At 42.8% G+C, this 27,688-nt stretch overlaps 1 protein-coding gene across 5 annotated transcripts in view; it reads left to right on the top strand.

Moving 5' to 3' along the window:
- Positions 1-27,688, top strand: part of GPR155 (G protein-coupled receptor 155) — a 59,850-nt gene that overhangs the window by 12,820 nt on the left and 19,342 nt on the right. For all 5 annotated transcript variants that reach the window (XM_084813198.1, XM_084813170.1, XM_084813189.1 and 2 more), the window contains exons 3-15: positions 5,540-5,939; positions 7,233-7,398; positions 8,277-8,432; positions 9,457-9,540; positions 10,811-10,931; positions 12,899-12,983; positions 13,074-13,161; positions 14,025-14,238; positions 14,830-14,934; positions 16,715-16,848; positions 18,042-18,137; positions 25,441-25,505; positions 27,099-27,233. In XM_084813198.1, coding sequence (XP_084669324.1) covers positions 5,540-5,939; positions 7,233-7,398; positions 8,277-8,432; positions 9,457-9,540; positions 10,811-10,931; positions 12,899-12,983; positions 13,074-13,161; positions 14,025-14,238; positions 14,830-14,934; positions 16,715-16,848; positions 18,042-18,137; positions 25,441-25,505; positions 27,099-27,233 — 1,849 coding nt within the window. The remainder of the gene's footprint in view (positions 1-5,539; positions 5,940-7,232; positions 7,399-8,276; positions 8,433-9,456; positions 9,541-10,810; positions 10,932-12,898; positions 12,984-13,073; positions 13,162-14,024; positions 14,239-14,829; positions 14,935-16,714; positions 16,849-18,041; positions 18,138-25,440; positions 25,506-27,098; positions 27,234-27,688) is intronic.

Here is a 27,688-nt window from a genome sequence, read left to right as displayed (position 1 = left end):
GAGATGGGGAGATGAAATGAGTTTTTCATGATACTGAAGCTGAAATTATTGGGATGACATTATTCAATAACTGATACCAAATTATGTGGGGTTTCTGTGGCATATACGTGGCTCTAAGTTTTGCTCAAATGGCAAATATTTGTACATTTATAAAAAATATCAGAGTGTCTTTGTTAAAGGCAGTGGTCCCCAACATATTTTGTTGGCATATTTTGTGGGCAAGGTTAGAATTTTTAGATTCCCATGAGTGCTGCTCCTCGCACACAAACAGCAGGAACTCACCCCACCACATACATACACACATGCACACACACTTTGCTTTTTCACAGGGCCTGGGTAGAGGGTGGATCTGATAGAGTTAAAATAGGTCCTCCTGAATTTGCATGGTTTTTACACAGGATCTCTTTCTTCCACTGCCCCCAGGGAAACCGCAATCAAATTAAATTAGTGTCTCTAGATTGCACAGTAAAAGTCACAGATACTGCACTTGCTAGCATTGCCATGGCACAACAACATGGATTCAATGCATAGATCCTCATGAATCTTTGAGCTTTTTACATGGGATGCTAACAAAACCACCATCAAACCACAGAACACATCTGGGTACACAGATGTGACCTTTGATTTGATGGTGGTTTGAGGGGGATCCCTTGTAAAAAAAAAAAAAAAATCATGAAGATCCATGTGAATCTATGCTTTCGATCCATGTTCTTGTGCTATGGTGGCTCCTGCAAGTGTTGGATCTGTGATTTTGATAGTGCAGTATCAGTGCATGCTTTAATTTGATGGTGGTTTTGCGGGGGATCCCTTGTGCAAATTCATGATAGTCCATTAAATTTAATTTTAACCCCATGCCATGGACAAGTGTGTATGTGTGTTGGAGGGGGAATGTTTTTGGTCTCTTTGTTTTTCTTCCCTCCCACCCTGTAGCAGCACTAGGGGCTTGCAAGAGCCTTGTATATGCTGGGATGTGGCCCTGCAGGTGTCACACTAGGCACACCTGGTTCAAAATCGGCTTTTTTATGTTGGCTATTCTTAAATAAGTCTACACTGATTCATATGGCTGGTATTCCCACGCACTTAAGATAATACTACCTCATGCTGCTCCCCTTTAAGAGCAAGTAATGGTTAATCTGTTTTAAGAGGGGATCACAATGTTCAGGTAGGAGAGGGAAACTAAGAGTCTCTGGCGCAATATGGGAGGAAACATTGACTCAGCAAACACAGGTGGTTTATGGACTCCATCATTAAAAGTTACTTAACAGGGCATAGTAAACTTTTTCATGTATCCTTTAAGTACCACTGATAACATATGTACTGGGAGTAATTCTAATTATGCTGAATAGAGAAATTGTAAACAAAATGATGCAGTTGGCTTTGTGGTATCAGTTGAAGTTACTGGCTAAACAAGAGATCTGCTATTGCTGGTTTTTCAAGAGAGAAGAATTATTTTTGCCTGTAGTATTAATTCATTAAAGCTTAAACCTATGCTTTCTGATGAGGCAGTACCTGGCCTCTTTGAGAATATGCAGACCATTCATTGTAAGTTATAAAAATCTGTTGCTATGAGCATAGTACATATGCTTTGAGTTCCTGAATTTTTCCTTTTATGGATTCCTTTTCCAAATAGGAATTGCCTGGTATTTTCTCCCTGTCTTTGCAAATCCTGTAAATGGGTGGTGGATTATTATAATAGCTAGAAAAGCGTAATTAGCTACCAGTTAATTACTGGTAGTAATTAACTATGGCACTATGTAGCATGCTGGTCTTGACCTTTACAGCCACATGTGGCTGTCTTATAGAATAACTTCTTTCATACAAAACCCCGCAGCTTGAGATTGTTGTAGGAGTAGAGATGTGAAGGCCTGGAAAAAAACCCAGAAAAATTAGGGAAAAAAACATTTTTTTCCTGAGACCTGTTTTTGGCGTTTTCCAAAAAACTGGAGAAATTGAACAGCTTTGGATTATGAAATATTTTCTTTTAGAATGTAAGACAAAGTATATATTGTTCTGCAGCCTTTACTCCCCTCCCCTCCATTTCTAAAAACTATGTAATAAGAACACTTATAGGAAGACTAGAGATGTAATATGTCTGGAAATAATGAAGCCATGGGGAAAAATATTTTTTAATCCTTTCCGTAAGATTCCCAGCATAGTTAGTTTTTTTCTTTCGTTATTAAAATAATTGATCTGAAGTATATTTTACTGATAGGCATTTATGCTCCATTTCCCAACATGTGAATAGAGTCACCATTGTGCATTCTTGATAGTAAATGAGCATTCTTGATAGCTTGGGTTTTGTTCTATAGGGTCCTGTGTTTCTGATGCTGTAGCAGTCATTTAATGAAGTTCTAACCTATTAAGACAATAATTACACATTTACTAACTTTTACTTTTTAAAGTTTTAAAATATAATTATAATTTTGTGAGCAAGCTAAGTCGTACATAAAATAAGTTTAGGAACAGAAAGGCTGCTCTATGTTCCTAAAGCAGACCTCCCCAACCTGGTGCCCACCAGATATTTTGGTGTACAGTGCCCAGCATTCCTGACCATTGGCCATGCTGCCTGAGGCTGATGGAAGCTGAAGTCCAAAACATCTGGAGAGCATCCAGTTGGGGAAGGCTGTCTTAAAGCAACAAAGTGACTTTAGATCTGTAATGAGTGCACACACACACAAAGTATTGCTTATTTTTCCATTTCCCCAAAATTTCCAATTCTTCTGGGGGAATTTCTTTTTTCCCATGACCTCAAAATTTTCAGAAATCTTACATCTGTATGTAGGAGGTCTTGCTCCATGTAGCTTTTATGCAGAAGTACTAAGGACAGAGCCTTTTCTTTGCTGGTGCTACAACTGTGGAACTCCCTGCATTGAGAGGCCTGTTGCTTGATGTTTTTGAAAGCTGGTAAAGACTCTTCTGTTTCACCAGGCTTTTAGTTGATTTAAAAAAAAGAAATAATAATAACAATAGTTCTAATGTGCTAGCTACAGCCTAAGCCATTTAAGTCTGCGACTCTTGCTCATTTTACCTTAAGATTCTGACCATGCGGACTTCATGATTTAAATTTCAAGTCTGCCTCCCCCACCCCTCGCTTCTCCTCTCTGCTTTTCATAACATCTTGTCTAGTGAAGAGATCTGAAGAGCTTTGAAACAATTTTGTGCATATTTGATTGATCCTGATAAAGGTATTGCCTGACTGGATTCTGGAAGTTTAAATCTACATTGTGTACCTCATTCCAGTAAAAAGGCAAGATACTAATTTAAAAATAAAAAAAATAGGTTTGAATGGGGGGTGCATTTGACTTTGTGTCTCTGGTCAGCTGCCGGTATTCTTGGAAGGGTGACTGTGAGAAAGTAGTAAGGGCTAGTGGGCGGATCCCTTAACCTGTATGCCATAATATGGCCTGCTAGCAACTTCTGTTATTATAGAGGCCATTTTGTCTTCACCACAGGTGATTCTAGAGGCCCAGGCAGCACTTCTTACAGAGCTGTATTAACCCAAGGGCTTTCTTTACTTTATGGTCATCCCTATGAACAGTTAACACTGATGTTCAAGGTGGAACTTAAGTGTCCTTATCAGGTCCCTCTGTGTGTTTGGTGATACACTAAACGTTCAGCTCTTGATCACTCTCCGTGCTGGAACTGGGTTTATCAGAGTATTTTCCCTAGCTAGCAGGCTCTGCCTCTCTATTAGTACAAATTTCATCTCACAGACGTGAGGCGTGTTTTATGTGTCTTTCATTACTTTTGCTGTTGCTTTGAAATTAACTTTTCACCGGTTTTTGAATAGCAACTCCAGTATTTTAATAAGCATTCTGCAAGGCACACACACCCTATTTGAAAGCGTTGGGTGTCTTTAGAATGATAGCCTCTGGTTTGCCGCGTTGCCATAACATGACTTTAAGTTAAGGAGTGACAACAGTGTTACAGGTTAATATGCTAACAACAAATGTTTGCACTCGACCAGTAGAATAAAGAATGGTGGGAATGGTTGGTTACACCAGTAAAACATCAAGAGTCTTCAGTTGCCATTCTTACAGTTGGGTGCCGCTCTTATACTTACTGATGGGTACCTGTAAGATGAGTTGGGCAGAGGCCAGTATCCTCCTCTTTGGATCACAGGCACCCAGTTTCAAGATCAAGACCTCGTTGAGTTCTATTTTATTATTTTTGTACCTAAAGATGAACGTAAAGGTTGAGGCGGGTTCTGGGTGACTTCTGCATTTTCAAGCTGCAACTGTGACTTGTTATGTTGTTGTGCAAACCCGGCAAGGGTGGGTTGTTAGCGTGGTTAACAAAACACCCATAACCCTAAAACAGCCCATGGGTTGAATATGCAAAATGGCTGCCTGCACCCACTGCTATACCCCGGGGGTTAATTAACCCACTGTGGCTTAGCATGACATGCAAACAGGCCCAGTGTTTGTATATTCAATAGCTAGTAGCATATCAGACACATTGTCTTTCTTACTGGAAAGCGTTCTGTGCATACTTGGATTGTAGTTAGCTGCCCTTGGAGACATGGAAGATGCAATCTATCATTTTGTTTTTATTACTGAGCGTGACATGATGTGAATGTAATTTAAGGAGAGAAAGAGGACAAACAGCCCCATTGGCAGGAGTGTCCCATGAGTGGGACTCTGCTCAGAGGATGCTCCCATCCACGACAGCAAACTCAGGATCCCAGACATTTTTTTTCTCCTTCAGAACAAAAATATGATCATATGAGTGTGTCAGTTAATCGATTCAATCAATGATTATTTCTTTAATCAAGTGACAGACCTAGAAATAAGCGTTTGATATTGCTGTGCAAGTTATAACTGTCTACCTCTTTCTTGTATATGAGTCAACAAACTTACTCTGTAAGCCAACCTTCCCTAACCCAGCGCCCTCCAGATGTGTTGGACTACAATGCCCATCGTCCCCAAACAACCTGGTCCATGTTCAGGAATGATACGGGAGTTGTGGTCCAAAATATCTGGAGGGCTTCCGATTGGGGAAGGCTGCTAGGCTCTAAGATTTGAGTCTAAGGGCGCAATCCTATGCAGGTTTAGACAGAAAAAAGTCCTACAACTGGCTGGGGAATGCTGGGAGTTGTAGGACTTTTTTCTGTCTAAACCTGCATAGGATTGTGCTCTAAGTTCTTAACGATGATGGCTGGGATCCAAAGGATGATGAGAGACAAGAAATCATTGCTCACAGAGCCCAGTGCATGATGCTCTTGTGCTAGATGAGCCACATACATGAAGCAGTGGAACAAACACACTCAGTCGTGGAAACTGCACCATGCAGAAGAGGTTGAATGTGTGGAACAAAACCTCTGGATAAGGCTTGTTTTTCCTTAGACAAGGTTCTAACCTAGACTGCTTGCGTATGAGAGCTCTCCTGCATGAACAGTAGATGAAGCGGATGAAGATCTGGATCTCAGTCCATGTGATTAAAAACTTGCATGTGTGTGAGAATAGAGACATGTCAGAGATGTGTAAACGTCTATTAAAATCCTTGTCAGTAATTGCCATCTATATCACTTTTGTTCTAGTTGAAGCTTTATATCAGACTACATATCCTGAGTATCTCCAGTACATTTACCTGGTTGCACCAATATCTCTTATGATGCTAAATCCCTTAGGATTTATTTTCTGTGAAATCCAGAAATCCAGAGACAATCAGAATCTTTCTCTCAGCAAAATCAAGATTGTGGGACTCGGGCTTCTTCGAGTGTTGCAGAATCCAATTGTATTTATGGTCTTCATAGGAATTGGCTCAAATTTCATTCTTAACCAAAAGATTCCCATATATTTGGAAAACTTCCTCGATGGACTTGGCAGTTCATTTTCTGGCTCAGCACTTTTTTATCTGGGTCTCACCATGGTGGGCCAAATAAAGAAACTGACAAGGGGTACATTTGTTGCGCTGATTCTTCTCATCACAGCTAAACTGTAAGTTCAATGTTTTCCTTGCTATTATTTGATGTTTCTGTGACTTTAGTATTGGAGTTAAGTCTTAAATCTTCTCTCAGGGGATGGAAACAGTGGCTTAAATCCAATGTCACTTGAGCAGACTTCCACTCATTCAACAGGACTGCCCCTTCGGAGAAGATGAGGGGGCTGCAGGAGGAGGGGATCCAACCCAATATGTTTTTTTTTAATGGACTTGTACTTTTATTTCCCCTTAGTGTTGTAAAATTGTTAACGTTGACTGTATTTTTAAAATGTGTTGATTGATCTGTCTTGGTGGCATTTTCATACCTGCTATAAATTAATCTGAATAAAAGGAATCTGATTACTTAAAATTACTTCATGCTGGGATGACATACATGTGTACTGACAGTTTTAATAATACAGTGGGCACCAGGCAAACGTACATCTGGTGGTGAGGAGTTGAGAAAGCCCTGCCTTTTGTTGTCCCCAACTTGATCTCTGGTGGCCAAGAAAGGACTCAGTAGAAAATCTTAATCTTCAGTTAGGTTGATATGGGAGGAGGTTCTTAATGTACCTAAGCCCCAAGCTGCAAAGGACTTTAAAAATCAAAACTAGCATTTTGAATTGGGCTCAGAAGTGAACCAGTATCTAGCGTAGATCCTCCAGAACTGGCAAGATGTTCCTGGAGCTATTCCAGTCAAAATCCTGGCCACTGTACTTTGATCACTGCTGCTTCCAAACACCTGCAAGGACAGCACCACACAAAAGGCATTAGTAGTCTGATATATTACTAGAGCATGGATCACTGTTGTCAGATTATGTACGGCATGGCAGCACTTTGTACACGTAGGCTGCAATCCAGCGTGCTTGACTCCTACTAAGATCAATGGGACTTAAGAGTGTTTAACCTTGCATTGTATTATGGTTGTAGTGTATTCAAGGAACAAGTAAGGTAAATGGGGTTTGTTTATTTATTATTACATTTATATCCCACCTTTTCTCCTCTTGCAAGGAACCCAAAGTGGCTCACGTGATCTTCCTCCTCCCCAATTTAACCTCACAACAAACCTGTGAGGTAGGTTAAGCTGAGAGTCAGTGATTGGGCTAGAGTCACCCAGTGAGCTTCATGCCTGAGTGGGGACTAGAACCCAGATCTCCTGAGTCCCAGTCCAACACTGTAACCACTATACCACTTGCTTTTTTTATTCAAGAAGTCTTTAAACTTGACTTGGTCCCCATTTTGAGACGATAAATGATTGTTGGAATTTGCCCGTGGGTAACTTGTGTTTCCTTTTTCCTTCCTTGTTCTAGACTGTTGATGCCGCTTCTGTGCAGGGAAATGGTGGAATTGTTGGATGAGAGTGACAGCGTGATCAACCACACCAGTTTATCAAACTATGCATTTCTCTATGGTGTCTTTCCAGCAGCTCCTGGCGTGGCTATATTCGCAACACAGTTTAACATGGAAGTAGAAGTTGTATGTGTCTTAAACACTCTTTGCTTGGTGAACAGATGTAAAACTGGAGCATAGTTTTAAGTTTTCCTTGTGCTAGCACTACTCAGTTGTTGCTTTCTTCAAAGATAAAAACCACAATCCAACATGGAGTTTAAAACACACTTAAGACTATTGTTTCCAATGTGCTTAAGAGCACATAGTTCTGGGTCAAATTGTGGTGCAAACATGTACCTGTAAAAAAAAAACCATTTTTTTTTAATTAAACTTGCTGGTTTCTCCTACTTCAAGCTTTTTCAAATAGTTCTCACATCTGATTCAAGGGTCACTTTACTGGCAACTTTTTGGATGGGGAGATTACTCTGTACTGGAAAAGCTTTGATGCTCACAGCCATTTCCCAATGGGGATTTCCCAAGGCCAATATACAATATCTGTCTATCTGTGTGTGTGTGTGTGTGTGTATATATATATATATATATATATATATGCATGTGTGTGCGCACACACAATACTCTGAGGTATGCTCTGAGGTACACACTTTATGCCAGATTAATCCTTCGGTTAGGTGAAAAGAAATGCATAAATTTAACAACAAAATCTTGTGGCATCTTAAAGACTGACCAATTTATAAGCTTCTGTGGACACTGTCTCTCTCTGGAGATTGCATTAATTGAAGAGGCCTCAAGGTAAAAACTGTCAATATGCCAGAATATTAAAAATTACTGGTAAAGTTTATGAAATCTCTCACAACAGATTTGCATATCTTCTCCTTTTGAAGTCAGTTGCTGGTGGAGTAGATGTGAAATAATTGGAACCAGTGTATTGTACATATAATGGAGCTTTTACTTGCTGAGGTGATTTATGGATGAGAAAAATGAGTCATCTTAATTTCTGATTGCAGATAACCTCTGGTATGGTGATCAGCACTTTTGTCTCTGCCCCCATCATGTATGTTTCCGCTTGGCTATTAACCATTCCATCTATGGATCGGAACAAACTGGCAGCTGCAATCCAAAATGTTAGCTTTGATATTAGTATTGTCAGTCTTGTCTCTCTGGTGAGTATTACATTATCAGAACTACACTGTTGTACATTTTTAAAAGGCTTAGAGGGAACTGATGCTTAAAGTACAACACCGCACTCACTTGTGAGCCCCGCTAAACAGGGTGGGACTTAATTCTGAGTAAGCTTGTACAGAGTTTTGCTATTTCTGCTTTATCCAGTTGCCAGAAGAGAGGCAGGATGATGATGGTGCATGCAACTAGTCATTTCTTATTGCTTACTCTGCCAGATGGTTTTTTGCAAGCAGCCAGTGGTACATACCCACAAACATTCTGGTCTTGTGACTAATGTGATAAACAGCTAACCCAATAATAAGACTATGAATCCCCAAGACACCAAACAGCTCTTATGTTATATCACTACAGACTGCTTCACACGTGCTGTTTTCCTAGATAGATGTCATGTCTGTACTAGAAGTAGTATGTACAACACGTGTGCAGCCTTATGGGTGAAGAATATACATGTGTTTGTGCCTGGCGGGAAGCTTTCTGTGGCTACTTCCCAATGTGTGCAGAGACAGCAAAGGAAAGGAAGCCATCGCATTCATTGTGCATGTCGCATCTCTGTGTACATCATCCTTGCTTACAGTGCTGTTGGAGGTTTCAGAGTGTGAAGGAGTTCGTTGCTTGGAGCTGAACTTAAATTCTTGAGCTCTTACCAGGTTAGCTGAAACGTTCTTGTGCAATAGACAAGGCAGGCTCGTGAAATCTGCCTGTGTTGGTGGTGTTCATCTATGTTGAGCAATCATAACATTGTTAAAAGGCTTGTAAAAGCTTGCAAAAAGCTTGTAAAAATCAGAATACCAGCTCCAATAAGGGACTGGTTTTAAACTATATTCTGAGAAACCCTGGGGTTGCTCACTAAAAAGATCGATAATGGCAGGGAGGTTCCTTAGCAGAAAGGAGGATGAGAAAAGGATTCTTTAAAACATTGGGCGCCACTGAAATAAAGGAAGTGTGGCATTTTGTAGTTCTTTGGGGTAGGGGGAACCCTAATTTACTCTGTGATCTGTGTTTCAGATCTGGTCCCTTGGTGTTATTCTCCTGAGTAAAAAATACAAACAGCTTCCTCACGTGCTTACGACTAACTTACTCATTGCTCAGGTCAGTACAATGCAGAATATAAATATGTAATTTTGTCTTCAAACAATTTCTTGTAGAAATGGTTGTTTTGAAATTAATAGAAAGTAGGAAGTATTTTTACTAAAGGTTTGAAGGCACATGATGAAGCTACGCAGCTGTGGTTATTGCCTGGATGGGAGACCATCTGCATATCTTCTCAAGTGCAGGATGGAAGAATATGAATGATACATAAATAAATAGATTGGGTTGTTTCCAGTGCAATGTGAGTGCAAGGACCCTTGGGCAAACAGAATTCCCCACCCCCTTCTCCCCACAGCAGCCCTCTGTGTGCCCCAAAAGTATTTCCTGAGAGCTGGGGAAAGATGGGTGGCTGCAGCAGGGAGAGGGAGCTGAGGGGAAATTTGACAGAAGCAGCTGCAATGGGCAGGAAATTTCCCTTTAGGTACGCCACCAGATACAACCCATTACACTTAGCTCTTTCATGTTATTACAAGGCTAGTACCTGTGTGGCTGAAATGCTCTTAAGAACAGATCTTTCTTATGGCGTGTTTTCTCTCTCGTGTTGTAGTTTTAAAATCATCCAGAAATATGCAGCCTGTTCTGGCAGAATGCTGGACCACATGGACACACCATAGCTCTTCTTATGTTCTTGTGACATGTGCATTGCACCATCTAAAAGCAAAGAATGCTTCTTTTCTTCAGGACTCTTGTTTAGTTTGTGTGGAAATCCGTAGACTTCGAGACCACCTCTGTGCTCTCTGAAGGAGCGCTCTGCTGTCAGAGCCCTCCAAACATCCAGTGCTCTGCTGGCTGAGCAGAAGGAGCGATGGAGGTGACTATTGCCTGTCGGCCCTCCTTTCTGATGCTTTTCTCACTAGACATGCTTCTGAAGCGTCTAGTGGAGTTGCAGGGACAGGAGCTGGGAGCCTTCAGAGTGTTGCGTATCCTCGGTGCCTGCCTTCCTGCCCCCTTCCTCCTTGTTTACCTCCTCACCTGATCTTGGAGCTCTAACCTTGGGTGAGGAAGCCACCGTGGTGCTTTCTGTGGCACTGCAAGGGGCAGGGGGAAATGATCCCCATTCAGATTTCCCCTTTTAAAGTTGTAACAGTGTCTACAGCCTCGAAGGGGGAAATCCGAAATATTCTGTGGTCCCTGGGATGCTTTTCCAGGGTCCATAGGATTGCTCCCTGAATCATTTAACGGGTTAACTACATGAGTTTTTATATTAAGGTTTCTTCGGTTGCATAATGGCCCTAAAATAAACTAAAAAACAGGTGCTTTTATCTTCTAGTTTGTGGCCTGCATTGGAATGGTAATGTGGAATTTCACTATTGAGAAGAGAAGCATCCCTGTGCAGATTCTCGTATTCATCTTCCTGTACAGTTCACTTTATAGTGCTTTTTTGTGGACAGGTAAGTGGAAAATCCATGGGTTTCCATAAAGCAAACGTAAGTTTTCTTCAGTGGTGAAATACTGAGAGCTGTTGTAGTAGAGTTGTGGCTTAAAGAGATGGAACTACAACTCAGGAAATCCCCAGTTCAGATCCCAGCTCTGCTGTGAACTCACTAGGTGGCCTGAGGCAAGCCACTTTTTCTCTCTCAGCCTCAGTCCCGCCATCTGCAATATGGGGGGATAATACTGGCTTTATTTACCGGGTTGTTGTATGGATTACACCTAGATAATGTGTGTGAAACACTTTGAATATTTGAAAGTGCTATACAAATAGCAAGTATTATTTTTAAAAGATTAAACTAGGCATCCATAAACTAGGAAATTCATGTTACGGTGTTCCTACAAGTTATTTCCCCCCTTAATTACAATCCCTTGATGATAGAGGTTCCATTGTTTCCTTCTGTCAGGCAACTTTTTCCATGGTCTGCCCACCTGCAGTGTACACCTTTCTAACTGACGAGGATTATGATGATACTTAACATTTGTATAGCACTTTCAGAGTTCAAATTACTTCACGCACATTAGCGTCATAATATATACGACATCCCTGTAAGGAAGACTAGTATTACCCTCATGTATTCCCCGGCCGTGGGCTGCTAAAGTTTGGAGGTGCCGAGATAATGATAAGCCAGACCCAGGTTTGCTTACAAGGAGGCTTTATTGAGTACTTACAGCACACAGGCGTACCCAATGGTTGGATCAGACAGCTTCTTTGAACCCAGAGCCAAGGGGTAAAATGGGTTTCATACCATACATGTCAGCAGTGAGGCAGCATGACAGCGGCAAGCATTAATTAGCGTTCATTTGCAACTTTCCCAGCATAGGCTAACAGTACTTGTGCAGAGGGAAAACAATCAGAACTTTCCCAGCACAGCCACCTGTAACTTGGCAGAAACATAGCCTTGCTTCTCAGGCACATCCTGGGCCCTGATAAGATACTACCTTCGTTGGCATGGAATGTGCTGAGGCCGTGCTATCGACTTTTGACTTATCTCACATGCTCAGAGGCCCACTAGCAAGGAAATTGCACTTAAAATGAACCTAAGCCTAGAGATTATGGATCTCTAGGCCCCTCTAAAACTACAGGTGACCTGGTTACGCTCCCGGGGCCATTATACCTCAGATTGCAGATCAGACACTGATGGTGCTTCGAGACGGAGGAGTCCTAGCACTTGTGAGTGCTAGCATTGTGCAGCTATTCCGACTTTTATTTCTTAACAGATTATCTGTAGTCAGAGGAAAGGTGGAAGAATGGAGGGAAAACACAGGAAGGTCACAAGTTGAAGTTGTCGTCTGGACCCCCATAAATTTCTGTGGATGAGGCAAGGCAATGGCGCCATGAAAGCCTCGTCTGCCTTATCCTGAGTTCATGGTGGAGATGAAATTTGAACTGGCAGCTTTTCAGACCATGGCTCTTTCCCTTTGCCACTGTGATACCGGCTTCCTTATCTATTTGGATTTCCAGTCTGTACCACCCGGCTAGATTTGTTGCAGACACGAGCTACCGCTGAAAGGGGAGTGCCATGGCTCAGCAGCAGAGCCCCTGCTTTGCCTGCAGAAGGTCCCAGGTTCGAGCCCCGGCATCTCCAGGTGGGGCTGGAAAGCACTTCTGTCTGAAACCCTGGGGAGCCGCTGCTGGTCAGTGCAGTTGATGCGGAACCCGATGGAGCAGTGGTCTGACTCGGTATAAGGCAGTCCCCTACATTCCTGTTTCTTACAACGTATCTGCGCTACTTGCACCTTCCATCAGGTCCATTGTGCCCCCTTGTTTAAGTGGGAGAGCAAAGCGGGAGGGAGAGATAAGGAGAGAGGGAGAAGCATCACACTTCTGTCAGAGGGAGAGAGAAGGGGAGGGAGAAGCATTGCACATGTGGAAAAAGCTGGTTCTTGCAGAGAAATAACCAGATGTCTCTCTTTTCTTTTACAGGTCTCTTATCCCTCTCTCTGCTGCTTTTAAAAAGAAGAGAAGCCACACAAATCCCCACTGGATTTATCATTGTAGCTGGCTGGGGGTAAGTTTGCAGAGGTTCTGCATTAAGAAAACATATAGAAAGCCTCAAAGTAATTAACCTGTGTGATTAATTTTTCTTTACTTATTGCAGCATCCCAGCTGTTCTTGTTGGAATTCTGCTAATCACGGGTAAACACACTGATGATATTGACTCGGCATTTTTTTATGGAAATTACCAGGTGTGGATGTTCTTCTGTTCCTATCTTCTGACAGTTCCCTTTCCGCAGCTCAGTGTTTGTGAACCCTTTATGCTATTCCTCTTTATGCTCTTGGATGCTCTATTATGGGAAGAATAAACACAGCTTTCAAGAAAGGGGGCACTAAACCGACCGTATACCTTTCCACCAAAACTTGAGGAATGCTCTTAAGAGCCAGGTCTACTTGATGGAACTGGGGAAGGGAGTATGTCGGAAGAAACTAATAAGCAAAAATGGTACTTGTTTTATTCAATAGCCTAGAGCAGGGGTGGGCAACTTGTGTGTGGCTCCCTGCGTGTTCCAGCTCTGCCGCCGCAGAAAGCGCCACCCTGGGGCAGGAGGCTCTTGCCAGCCCCCCAAACAGCTGTTTGCTGGATTGAAGGGAAAGAGGGTGTCCAGGGAGGATGTTTCACGCACCCTCTTTCCCTGGAGAATCCTGCAATGGGGAGAAGGTAAAGCCTCTTCCCCATCACAGTGGTCTTCAGCAGCATCACTGCGATGGGGAGGAGGCGTTAGCCTTGCTCGCATTGCAGCAGTTCTCCAGGGGAAAAATGGGTGTGTGAGGATTCATCCCCACATGTCCTCTTTCCCTGGAGAACAGGGCTCCTGCCACCTGGCTGGAGTCTAATGCTGCAGGGAAAGTGAGTGCATGAGAGGAGTGATCCCCATGCATCCTCTTTTCCTGGAGAACTACCGTGGTCGGGGCAAGGTAGAAACCTCCTCTCTCACAGTGATCTTCAGCCGCATCGCTGTGATGGGGGAGAGGCCTTAATATCTCCCCCATCCCAACGACACTACTCTGTTCTCTCTCTTTCTCCCCACCCGCACCCCGGCTTTTTCCACAGGTGATTACCACAGCGGCAGTTGTATCTGTCAGCATATTGCTATCAGGCGTATCACTCATGTGTATGAATAGATCTGGAGCGGAGGATAACTATGAAGTGTTGAACCAGCATTCCCAACACAGTCAAATAGAGGAAACCGAGAGGGAAGTGAATGAGCAAAGTAGATCTTCAACCAGTACTTCTCATTCATTGGCTGACCCTTCCAAGGGAAGAGGTACGGTGAATGGCAGCATACATTTTAGAAGTAGGGGAAACATTACATGATCATTGTTACCATCTGCTGTAAGAGGGAATACTAAAGCCTCTACCAACCAATCATTTTGCGTTTTGTTGCACTTACTTCTCACTGGGCTTTTGGTTGCTTCACACCTAAATTGTAGTCCTCGCTACTTGTGTTGCCTCGCTCGTACTTTTCCTATGCTTAATATGAAATAGAGTCTCTCAGATGAGGGTAGGGGATGGGATTAGCAGTGGCAGCTAGGCACAGGAGTCTTAACATGGCATAAGTCACACAGATTGGAGAGATATAGGAGCTCTTAGCACACTTTCCTCAAATTGGGAGAAGGGATTTCCAGTAGCAGCCAGGACCAGGAGAATGTCTCTGTGCTGAGCTGAATTTACTAGCATGTCCGTAACCCTCTCTGTCTGTCTTCTCTGAATCACCACCCCAAATATATCTGCTGCAGTACATAACTACAGCAACACACATTGTCAGTTGTCTTCTCTTAAAAGAGCCCTGTCTTTAATTATCAAGTTATTCTAAAAAGGTATAATTATCTTTCTTCCCCACCCCAACCCCCTATAGAATGCTGCTCATGCCAAAAGCAGAACGGAGGGTTATGCTGTTCTGAAGGGGAGCCAGCATCTAGCACGAGCGCCAGTGATAACTGCTTCCTGTCGGTTGAGACAGGTAAAGTACTGCTGTAGTCTGGTGTGATATTCAAGCCAGTTTACAAATAATATATATATATTCATATTTTTACTGAACTTGTTTTCATTTAGAGACCTGTATCTAAATATGTATGCGCAGTAAGAATAATTTGCTCCAAATTGCACCCATCAGCCTTTTATTCTTACCACATTTTAGTCCCTATCATGCTGTTAACAGGATGAAGGGTGGGGGGCATGTGTAGAATGGGAACAGCAGAGCCATCTCACTGGCCCGGCCCCCACGGTTGCAAGGCTTCCTTGCTTTGCTTCCTGATTGCCATCTTTTGAGCATGGTGTCTGTGTCCACAGGCTCCCTTTCTGTAGACTTTTATACATGTGACTACAGGAGCAGGAGCAGCGATGTGGTCCTGCTTCTCCTTTCTACATATGGACCCCCAGACACAATTAATGGATGGAGGGGGCTATTGTGGCTTAATATGGCATCAAAAGATGTGTTGTTTGGCTTTTTGTCAGTGTGTGTATGTTCTTTCCTATTCATCTCCTGCCACATGGCTCTTGCGTAATTATTTGATAGTCTGGGGGGGAAAGTAGCATCAATTTAGTAAGAAGGAATTAATTCAAAGAGAAGGGCTTTTTTGACAGTCGGAATGAGGAGGAGGCTATTCGTCGGCTCCCGTTATCGTGGGGGTGTGTGTGCAGGGTGGCTACCTTGTTGCTCTTCAGTTAGCTTACGGATGAGGAAAGAAGAGCTCTGTTTTAATTTGGGAATTAAGGCATAATGCTAGTAAACCTTTGTACTCCCTGTGTGAGTCATCTCCTCTGTCGTATGGGGATATTCAAGTTTAGGAGGCTTTAGCTGGGCCTTTGGCTTGTGTACAAAGAGCAGCAGCTCCTTAAATGCTTTCTAGCTCTGTAGATGATTGACCAAGGTGGGACACAATTGGGAGAAAAATGATTTCACCCGTTTGTCAAGTAGACCACCGTATTACATCTAACTTCCTAGAGATATGTATCACTGGTTAACTAGTTAGGGAGAGGAAATACAACCCTCCCAGACCACGCTACGTCTGTATTAGCAGGGGCTATGTTCTGAGGACTGGAAAAAAATTCTCGAAGGATGAATGTCCTAATATGGCTATTTATTAACTTTTTGCTGCCATCTAGTGATAGGCACCACAAACCGTTAAAGCTTTCCGTAACCTAGATGGAATGCTGATTTCTAGCATAGTGTATTTCATGCCTTCCTCCAGGAGTTTGGTATAAGGAAGAAGCAAGAAAATGTTAACATGTTGATCTTTAGGTTGACAAGGCTAGGCCTTGTAGCATTGTCGGTGGGGCATTTCTCTGCAGATATGTTCATTCCCCTGCCTTGAAATTTAATAGTAGAATTAAAGGAGCAATCCTATGAATGTTTAGACAGAAGAAAAGCTTACAACTCCCAGCATGCCCCAACCAGCATGGCTGGCTAGGGCATGCTGGGAGTTGTAGGCTTTTCTTCTGTCTAAACGCGCATAGGATTGCATTCTAAAAGTCTGCTCTAGAGAACCACTTCAGTGTCAGGTCATATAAACAGGGACAAAACAGTTGGCTATGTCATAACTGTCTTTCCTTCTTGAAGTAACCTGGTAAGATAATATCTTATTACTTGGAACAAAACGGTATATTCTGTTCTTTTCATTGTGTTTGCCTCATTGCTTCTGAAAAGTTGTATTTGCAGTAGTACGTGAATCAGGGTTGTATTTACACATGATAGAATGGTGCAAGCAAAACCCACATATGTTGCACTTAATGTTTTTCAGCAAATCTGTGTTCGGGTCCATGCAGTTCTCAGAGGTGTGTATTGGCTCAGGAAGAACAGGTCCTGCAAACGGGAGACAAACAGCTGGCTAGACATGTACTCCTCTGTCTGCTTCTCATTGTGGGCCTCTTTGCTGTAAGTGTCTCATTGGGCGGAGGGGTGGGAGCGGGGAGCTGTTGCAAGGAGGGAAAAAATAATGCATTCCCACTCTTCCAGTAACAGAGTAAATGTGTAGTTTAATAAAGTTCCAACACAAAGTTTGAAAACCTGTATGTACAGGCATGCTTTGTTAAACAGTGATGGATCTGAGGTATGCTACTTTTTATGGTGTTTATGAGCTACCTGATATGCACATGAAAAGGACTCTTCCTTTTAAGGATTGTCCTGAAGAGGAATTCTTCGCTTCTCATTTATCAGTGTATATATGGTTCTACTCACACTCTGATCCTAAAGTTTGGCAGCATGACACAGTGTGGCTTTCACAGCTTCAACTAGAACACCACTGTATCCATAGCAAGATAAGTTTAGGTCTCTTACATTTCATGCAGTTACCATCACATTTTAATTGCTTATGACCTCTTACCTGTCAAATGCCTTTGGTTTGCTTTAACAGAGCTGCCTCTCTGCCTGTGTAGTACTAATTTTCCCCCACTGCCACCTATATAGAAGGACTATAGGTCAGTGGTAGAACTTGTGCTTTGCATGCAAAAGGTTGCAGGTTCAGTCCCTGGGATCTGCAGGTAGGACTGGGAAAGACCTCTGCCTGAAACCCTGGAGAGTTGCTGTCAGTCAGTTTGGATAATACTGAGCTAGATGGACCAGTGATCTGACTCGGTATAAGGCAGCTTCCTATCTCCTGCACCCACGCACTTTTGAGTTGTGTTAATGTAACAGCATTGCATAAATCTCTTCCATATACTGATGGCTGAAGAGATCAGCATACAGGTGGTAAGCCACCTGGTTGAGGTGAAATGATGAGGCAGTAGGCTCCTGCATCTGTAGTCATCATGCCCCCACTGTGAGTGTTTACATGTTGATGTAACAGCTAGCAGGATTGGACTGTAAGAGACTGGTTGTCGCTTTCATCACCCAGGTGTTTGTTGTGAGTCATAAACATGTCACTAAATACTTGGCTTTACTAACAGTAGCCCATTAGAATAGATACAAAGTACTGAGCAGGCAGTCTTCTACTGGAAGATATTTTCTATTTTCTTTTGTTAAGCAAATTTACATTCCACCCCATTGCAACCCCTAAGTGGATGATAATAAAAGTCACAAAATTAACCAGAAGACATGAGTGTTAAAAAAAATTTTTTTTTCCTTCACAGAATCTTTCCAGCTGTTTGTGGTGGTTGTTCAACCGAGAACCTGGAAGACTCTATGTGGAACTGCAGTTCTTTTGTGCTGTATTTAATTTTGGTCAGGTAGTTAATCTTGAGTCTTAAACTGATTATGTGATCTTATGCATACTTATTTGAGAGTGAGTCTCGCTAAACCCAAGTAAACATGTAGCGCAGCCTTCACTAACCTGGCACCCCCAGATGTGTTCTACTGCAACTGCCATCATTCTTAGCCATCAATCCAACACATCTGGAGGGCACCAGGTTGGGGAAGGCTGATGTGTAGGAACATTGGGAGGTACAGTCAGGGCCAGAAATATTGGAACAAGGATAACAGTTTTGGCAGTTGCCCTCTGTACACCACACATTGAAGTTGAAAGGAAACACACCTAGATGGGAGCGAAGTCAAGACTTTCAGCTGTAATTCAAGGGGTTTGACAAAAGTGGGGCACTAACCATTCAGGAAGTACAGCCAGTGGCATACACCCCCCCCCCCCATCGTTGGTGGCTCATAAGTAATGGAACGAATGGCTGACAAGCAGCTGCATGGCCAGGTGTGGCCTTTTTCCTAGGTACCTCATGACCAATCAAGCAGAGAAAAGGTCTGGAGGTGGTTCTGAGTGTTACATTTGCATTTGGTAGCTGTTAACTGGAACCCCCAACATGAGGTCCAAAGAGGTGTCCATGAGAGCGAAGGAGGCCATCATTAGGCTGAGGAAACAAAATAAACCCATCAGAGAGATAGCAAAAACAGTGGGAGTGGCCAACACAACAGTTTGGAACATCCTGAAAAAGAAGGAATTAACTGGCAAGCTCAGCAACAGCAAAAGGCCTGGCAGACCACGGAAGACAACTAAAGTGGATGACCGCAGAATGTTGCTCATGGTGAAGGGGAACCCTTTCACAACATCTAGCCAGGTAAAGAACGCTCTTGTGGAGGTAGGCATGTCATTGTCAACTTCTACAGTCAAGAGACGGCTTTATGAATGTAAACACAGAGGCTTCACAACAAGATGCAAACCACTGGTAATGTTCAAGAACAGGAAGGCCAGATTAGCCTTTGCAGCAAACACCTAAAAAAGCCTGCCCAGTTCTGGAATAAGATTCTTTGGACTGATGAAACCAAGATTAACTTGTACCAGAATGATGGGAAGAGAAAAGTATGGAGAAGGAAAGGAACAGCTCATGATTCAAAGCAGACCACATCATCTGTCAAACATGGTGGAGGCAGTGTTATGGCATGGGCATGTATGGCTGCCAATGGAACCGGGTCACTGGTGTTTATTGATGACCTGCCTGCTGATAAAAGCAGCAGGATGAATTCTGAAGTGTATAGGGCTATACTTTCTGCTCAGATTCAGCCGAATGCTGCCAAACTGATAGGACGCCGCTTCATATTGCACATGGATAATGACCCGAAGCAAAAGGTACCCAAGAGTTTCTCAAGGCAACGAAGTGGGATGTTCTTCAATGGCCAAGTCAGTCACCTGACCTCCACCCAATAGAGCATGCTTTTCACTTACTGAAGACAAGACTGAAGGCAGAAGGACCCACAAACCAGCAGCAGCTGAAGGCAGCTGCAGTAAAGGCCTGGCAAAGCATCTCGAAGGAGGGAACTCAGCATTTGGTCATGTTCACGGGTTGCAGACTTCAGGCAGTCATTGACTGCAAAGGATTTTCATCCAGGTATTAAAGACGATGCTTAAGTTTGAACCGATGTTGGTTTGTTCCATTACCTATGGGCCACCAACGATGGGTGTGTGTGTATGCCGCTGGCTGTCCTTCCTGAATTAGTGCCCCACTTTTGTCAAACTCCTTGAATTACAGCTGAAAGCCCTGACTTCGCTCCCATCTGGGTGTGTTTCCTTTCAACTTCAATGTGGTGGTGTACAGAGACCAACTGCCAAAACAGTTATCCTTGTTCCAATATTTCTGGCCCTGACTATAGGTATTTATAAGGGAGAGGGGGATGGACTTGACTCACTTCGTGCCCAATTTGATGATGATGATGATTTACTTTTCTATACCTCCCTATAGCTGAGGGTCTCTGGGCGGTTTTAAAAAGTTAAAACATTAAAATACAATATACAAAGCTTAAAAGCCATTTACGTAAAAGCATATGGACAATATATACAAACAACATATAACTAAAAACAACTTTGAACTAAAAACAATTTAACAAAAAAAATGCAACAATAAAACAACACAGCTGAAAACAACACAGCTTAAAAACAGTATTCAAAGTCAGCAAAAGGAAGAAGAGTTCCAAAAAGGGAAGGCCTGCCGGAATAATAACATCTTTAATGCCTACTTAAAAACCTTCAACAAGGTCAGCAGGCGCATTTCAACTGGCAGGTCATTCCACCACGGAGGGGCGGCCAAGGAAAACGTCCTCTTGCGGGTGGCTGCCAGTCGCATATTAGGCAGCCGCAGCAGAGAGCCCCCGGAGGACCTTTGGTGGTGGACTGGGACGTCGGGGAGAAGGCGCTCCCTGAGATACCTTGGACCTCGATCACGTAAGGCCTTAAAGGTAAGAACCAGCACTTTATAGGTGTCCCAGAGACCAGCCTGGCTGCCAAACTTTGCACCAGTTGAAGTTTCTGAACTAAGTATACAAGCAGCCCCAAGTACGGCGCATCGCAGAACTCAAGCCTTGAGGTCACCAGCGTGTGCACCACCGTTACCAGGTCCACATGTTCCAGGAATGGCGTAGCTAGCATGTCAGCCGAAGCTAATAACAGGCACTTCTCCCCGTTGCCTCCACCTGCGGTGCCAGGAGCAGGGTTGGGTCAAGCACCCCCAAGCTACAAACCTGCCCCTTCAGGGGGAGTGCAACCCCATCCAGGACTGGTTGACATATCTCAATACATGAAGTAGGACCCTTCACGATGAGCCCCTCTGTCTTGCCTGGATTCAGCTTGTTCTCCCTCATCCAGCCCATTACCGACTTCAGGTGGTCATTCAGAGGAGTCATACCTTCCTTGGATAAAGATGTCAAGAAGAAATAGATTTGGGTGTCATCAGCATACTGATAATGCTCAGCCCCAAACCTCCTGATGATCTCTCCCAGCGGTTTCATGTAGATATTGAACAGCATCGGGGATAGAATGGTGCCCTGAGGGACTCCACAGAATAGTTCCTTTTTCGAGGAACAACTATCCCCACGTGATACCATCTGGAACTGTCCTGAGAGAAAGGAGCAGAACCACTGCAGAGCAGTGCCCCCAACTCCCTCAGGCGATCCAGAAGGATACCATGGTCAATGGTATCGAATGCCGCTGAGAGATCCAAAAGAATCAATAGGGATGCACTCTCCCTATCGATTCCCAGGCGAAGATCATCCACCAAGGTGACCATGGCAGTCTCAACTCCGTATGCCGCCCTGAAGCCAGTTTGAAATGTGTCCATGTAATCAGTTTCATTCAAGACTGCTTGGAGTTGAATGGACACCACTTTCTCAATTGGTAAATTACTTTGTTGTTGTTGTTGTTCAGTCGTTCAGTCGTGTCCGACTCTTCGTGACCCCATGGACCATAGCACGCCAGGCCTTCCTGTCCTGCGCTCTCTCCCGGAGCGTGCTCAAGTTCATATTCATTGCATCCGTGATGCTATCTAGCCATCTCTTCCTCTGCCGTCCCCTTCTCCTTTTGCCTTCTGTCTTTCCCAGCATCAGGGTCTTTTCCAGGGAGTTTTCTCTTCGCATTAGGTGGCCAAAATATTTGAGCTTCAGCTTCATTATCTGTCCTTCCAATGAGCAGTCAGGGTTGATTTCCTTTAGGATGGACTGATTTGACCTGCTTGCAGTCCAGGGGACTCGTAAGAGTCTTCTCCAGCACCACAGTTCGAAAGCATCAATTCTTCGGCGCTCAGCCTTCCTTATAGTCCAGCTCTCACAGCCATACATTACTACTGGGAAAACCATAGCTTTGATTAGACGGACCTTTGTCGGCAAGGTGATGTCTCTGCTTCTTACTATGCTGTCTAGGTTGGCCATAGCTTTCCTCCCAAGGAGCAAGCGTCTTTTAATTTCATGGCTACAGTCACCGTCTGCGGTGATCTTGGAGCCCAAGAAAGTAAAATCTGTCACTGCTTCCATTTCTTCCCCTTCTATATGCCAGGAAGTGATAGGGCCAGATGCCATGATCTTCGTTTTTTTAATGTTGAGTTTCAAACCAGCTTTTGCACTCTCCTCTTTCACCCTCAACAAGAGGCTCTTGAGATCCTCTTCGCTTTCTGCCATTAGGGTGGTATCGTCTGCATATCGGAGGTTGTAGATAATTCTCCCGGCAATCTTAATTCCGACCTCTGATTCATCCAACCCGGCATTTCTCATGATGTACTCTGCATATAAGTTAAATAAGCAGGCCGACAATATGCAGCCTTGTCGTACTCCTTTCCCAATTTTGAACCAATCGGTTGTTCCATCTCTGGTTCTTACTGTTGCTTCTTGACCCTCGTACAGGTTTCTCAGGAGACAGGTAAGGTGGTCTGGTACTCCCATCACTTTAAGAATTTGCCACAGTTTGTTGTGATCCACACAATCAAAGGCTTTAGCGTAGTCAATGAAGCAGAGATAGACGTTTTTCTGGAATTCTCTTGCTTTCTCCATGATGCAGCGAATGTTGGCGATTTGATCTCTAGTTCCTCTGCCTCTTCTAAACCCAGCTTGTACTTCCGGTAGTTCTCGGTTCGCATACTGATGAAGCCTAGCTTGTAGGATTTTGAGCATCACCTTGCTGGCATGTGAAATGAGCGCAATTGTGCGGTAGTTTGAACACTCTTTGGCGTTGCCCTTCTTTGGAATTGGAATGTAAACTGACATTTTCCAGTCTTGTGGCCACTGTTGAGTGTTCCAGATTTGTTGGCATATTGAATGCAGCACTTTAACAGCATCATCTTTTAGGATTTTAAATAGCTCGGCTGGAATACTGTCATCTCCGCTAGCTTTGTTGTCACTAATGCTTCTTAAGGCCCACTTGACTTCACTCTCTAGGATGTCCGGCTCAAGTTCAGTGACCGCACTATCATGGCTATCAGGGACATTCAGATCTTTCCTGTATAGTTCTTCTGTGTATTCTTGCCACCTCTTCTTAATCTCATCTGCTTCTGTGAGGTCCCTGCCTTCTTTGTCCTTTATCATGCCCGTCTTTGCACAAAACGTTCCCTTGAGATCTCCAATTTTCTTGAAGAGATCTCTAGTCTTTCCCATTCTGTTGTTTTCCTCGATTTCTTTGCATTGTTCATTTAAGAAGGCCTTCTTGTCTCTCCTTGCTATTCTCTGGAACTCTGCATTCAGTTGGGTATATCTTCCCCTTTCTCCCTTGCTTTTCGCTTCCCTTCTTTCGTGAGCTACTTGTAAAGCCTCATCAGACAGCCACTTTGCTTTCTTGCATTTCTTTTTCTTTGGGACGGATTTCGTTGCTGCCTCCTGAACAATGTTACGGACCTCCGTCCATAGTTCCTCAGGAACTCTGTCTATCAGGTCTAATCCCTGAAATCTATTCCTCACCTCCACTGTATATTCATCAGGGATATATAATTATTTAAATCTAGGGGGTCAAGGGAAAGTTTCTTCAGAAGCAGTCTAACAATTGCTTCTTTCCGACACAATGGAAAATTACCTTCCCTTAGGGAGGCATTAATAATACTCAGCAAAAATTCAGCTTAATATTCAGCATTCAGCTTAATGATTTAATATTTTTAAGCTATTTAAATTATGTATTGTTTTACACTGTTCAAATTGATTTTATCTGTACTCCGCCCCGAGATACTAATGATATAGGGCAGGATACAAATGTTTTTTTAAAAATGAATGAATAAATAGTTTAATCATACAAACAAAATTGCTGGACACCCCACTGTTGATTTCTGTCCCCACGACAGTATCCAAGTCTGCTCGTATTCGAGAGGTTTTATCTGTGAAAAACGCATTGCAGGCACCACAGTGAGTTCCCAAAGGCTCTAAGATTGGATGGCCTGGGCAGGGGGGTGGGCGGCTGACACAGCTCCCTAACCACCCTGAGCAGCTCAGATGAGCACAAGTTTGTGGACACGATACATGTAGAGCAAAAAGCTCTCTTCACTGCACGTATTGCCACCTCACATGTCTTCAAATGATTCCTGTGATGTGTCTTGTCAGATTCAAGTCAAGTTTTCCGCCATTGGTGCTCTAGTTGTTGTCCTTATGATGACAATTATGCTGAAATTACTCATTCTTGTTAAGTAATGTGCAGCGACGCATTGCACTTGCTGCACCTGTCTTTAAACGGGGTGGGAATTCCCTGCCAGTAGATACAGATCTCTCATTAACATCTGTCACACAGGTAAAGGATGGATGTTTCACCAGGGTGTGCAGATTTTAATTGATCAACATTATCTAATTAGTAGTAGTAGTAATATTTTAAACCTGCCCTTCATCTTAAGATACCAGGGTTGGTAAACAAAAAAAATAAGGACCAAAAGATACCACAGACACAATAAAAATCTAAAACAGCAGTACAATAAAAACAGATCAGAGGTGTAAAAAAGTAGAGCAGAACTAAGCTCAAATCAACATCACATCGGGGAGGGCATTCCAAGGATGGGCACTACCACAGAGAAGTCCCTCTGCCTAGTTCCTACACAGCAAGCTTTCCCTGGCAAAGGAACCTGGAAAAGAGCCTCCTCTGAAGATCTTAAAACACTAGCAGGTTTGAAGTAGCCATTGACTTGTTCCTTAGGTCTCCATAAATGTATCATTTTCTTATAATTCTTGCTGGGATAGTTACTCTTTTGTATGAAAAACTGAAGCAGAATAGCAACTGAAGCATTTGGCATCCTTTTACCTGCATTATATTCCTCCGTTGAGATATCCTTTTTCTTTACTCTTAACATACATAGAAAATTATTTATTGTTGCATTTTAAAATCCTCTGTTAATTCCAGTTGGTTCTGAGACTTAGTCTTCATGATATTCTCCAAAACCCATTACTACAGTATGGGTTTACTCAGCAGTCAGTCTTTTACTCTCTCTAGATCATCATTTATTGCTTATACTGTACATATCATTACACTACACAAAAAAGATGCGTAGCCCTACTCACAAGCTTACAACCTAACAAGATGTGATGTATGAGGGAAAAGGAATTACTGAAGAATTTTCGTTTTGGTTTTGAGATCACAAAAACATTGCTGAGAATTGATGCTTAGTAGTTTTCCACTGTGGTAGGCTTTAACTCTCACTGTATTTTTGAATCTTTCTCCAGCTTGTACCTATTTAGAATTTATTAAAAGTAGATCATTTTTTCTTTGCATTAGAACAAGTAGATCACTGAAACTTCTCACGTCTGACCCCAAATAATTTCTGGATTTTTATGCACTGCTGATCCTTATTTTTTTTTCTTTTTCAGGGATTCATTTCTTTTGGAATTTTTGGTTTAGACAAACATTTAATTATTCTTCCATTCAAAAGGAGGTAATTACCAACATAAGTATATAAAAGCACAATCGTATGCATGTTTAGACAGAAAAAGTCCTACAACTCCCAGCATTCCCCAGCCAGCATTGTGCCTTAAATATGTTAATGGCAGCTGTCTTTAAAACGTCAAATCCAGACAGTATTCTTTCTTGCAGGCCTGTTATCTACTTGAGTCATCTACAGCTCTGTTGGCCATTTTGAATATAACTCTAGTGGTCATTGAGCATCATCAGCAAAAGTGGCAGTCCTAACAAATTCTGTGTTGGGGAACTCAATCAAATAACATTGGTGTAATTGAATTTCATAGGTGTTGAATTTGTGTGTGTGTGTGTGTGTGCGCGCGCGCGAGCACATACATGTGTGTGTATGCGCGTGCATATGTGTGTATGCATGCGCGTGTGCATATGTATGTTGGTGTAAAGCGGCACAACAGCAAGGCAACAAGGAGGCTCTGGATCCACTGTGGATGCAGTCAGTCTTAAGGTAAAATGGGTAAGAAAGATGGCTAAGAACAGAATATTCAAAAAATACATCTAAGCCAAATGTTTTGACTTCCACCGTCGTCAGTAGCTGTGCAGTTAAGTAGCACAACTACTGGTGAGGGCGGAAGCCGAAACATTTAGCTTAAATATGTTTTTTGAATACGCTAGCATTATCATTTTGATAACAGCCTCCACTGTACAAAGAACACAAATTTATTCTCACAGACCCTCTGGGATTGGCGAGGCTGAGATGACAGTTTGCCTGAGGCTACCCAATAAGCTTCCATTTGAAAAAGGGACCTATTTCTGGCCATGTTCAAACCGCACATGAACCTTCTGCCCTACCACCAAGATGTAACTACACATGATGTAACACCAGGTGTTAAGCCATGGTTGCTTGTGGACATGCATATATCTGCTAACCATTGCACAGAAATAGGAATTCATTGCTGTCTTAGGGCCTCTGCAGATAAGAGAACCCCGTATTTTGCTCTTGCCAGGGAATTTGAAGAAGTGTACACAGAACTAAATGTAATAAGAAGTGGAGAGGGTGAGCATTACAGAATGGCAGCATTTACCAGTTTAAGATCCTACATGAGTTTCCTTTAGAGAACATTTAATCTCAAAGTTTTTTAAAGAAAAGAAGTAAAAACACAAACGAGTGGTAGCATTAGGAGAAGGATAAGTTGTGTTGCTGTCCACGCGTTATGTCATAGGACGGGGTCGTGACCCTTTTTGGCCCGGCTCTTGCAAGTGCCGGCCAAGTCAGCCTCCTTCTTTCCATACTGCTCATATCCCAACTGGGGCATGAGTGGTGCAGAAAAGGACTTTGTTAGTCCTGTAAGTGCCCGGTGAGTCGAATGCAGCGCCTCCTGCAGAAGAATTCCCTTGTTACCTGTGATAAGAGTTTGGAGATGACATGAGAATTCCTCTCTCCTGCTTCCTCTTCAAGCCTGCAGGCCAGAAGGAGGGGTCTGTGGAGGATGCCACTTGAATATAAAATATCATTGACAGGAATATTTTAAGTAAGATTTTCCTATTTTGCCTTTCTTTTCAGTCCTTATAGTGTTGTTGTAGGTTTGTTTTAAACTGGCTTTTTTCTACCTAGGTTTGAATTTCTCTGGGGTAGTAGAACAGTGGAACGCAGGGAATCATCTGTACCTGAGGAAATCCGGATGACGTGCCAACAATTTGTTAATTACCACAAAGATGTGTGTGTAAGAAGCATTGTCCAAGACAGAAGGTGGGGCTGTTTATCAATGCAAAGATTCATTTAAAGTGTTCTTATACTTGGGCTGGGTATATACTATGCGTTAATATTGATGTCCTAATAATATTTGTGTTTTGTTGTGCTGGAAACATTTCCAAATAATACTAAATAGACACGCGAACAACTCTAGACTTGTGGCTGTTTATTCCTGAATTAAGGTATGTTTGGTCTTAAACCAAAATAATGGGAAACTATTTTCAAGATTATTCCTTTGAATATATTTAAGAAACTACATGTTAACATCCTGAAATCATAGCCCGTAGCTTTGAATGCTGGTTTTATGTGAAGGTCAGAATCCATGTAAACAATTGAATGATAAAAGATTAAATAGAAACACTTTGTCCTATTAATAAACAAAAGTAGCAGTGGAAGAAAGTTCTGTTATCTAAACTGGATCTTTCCATGAAATATTGCATGAAACTAAAGTC

This window comes from Heloderma suspectum, chromosome 1 (genome assembly GCF_057233095.1).
Source record: "Heloderma suspectum isolate Gila_16-S chromosome 1, 16-S_ref, whole genome shotgun sequence".
Classification (NCBI taxonomy): Eukaryota; Metazoa; Chordata; class Lepidosauria; order Squamata; family Helodermatidae; genus Heloderma; species Heloderma suspectum.
Note: the sequence above shows the minus strand (reverse complement) of the source record. Positions and strands in the feature narration are given on the sequence as shown.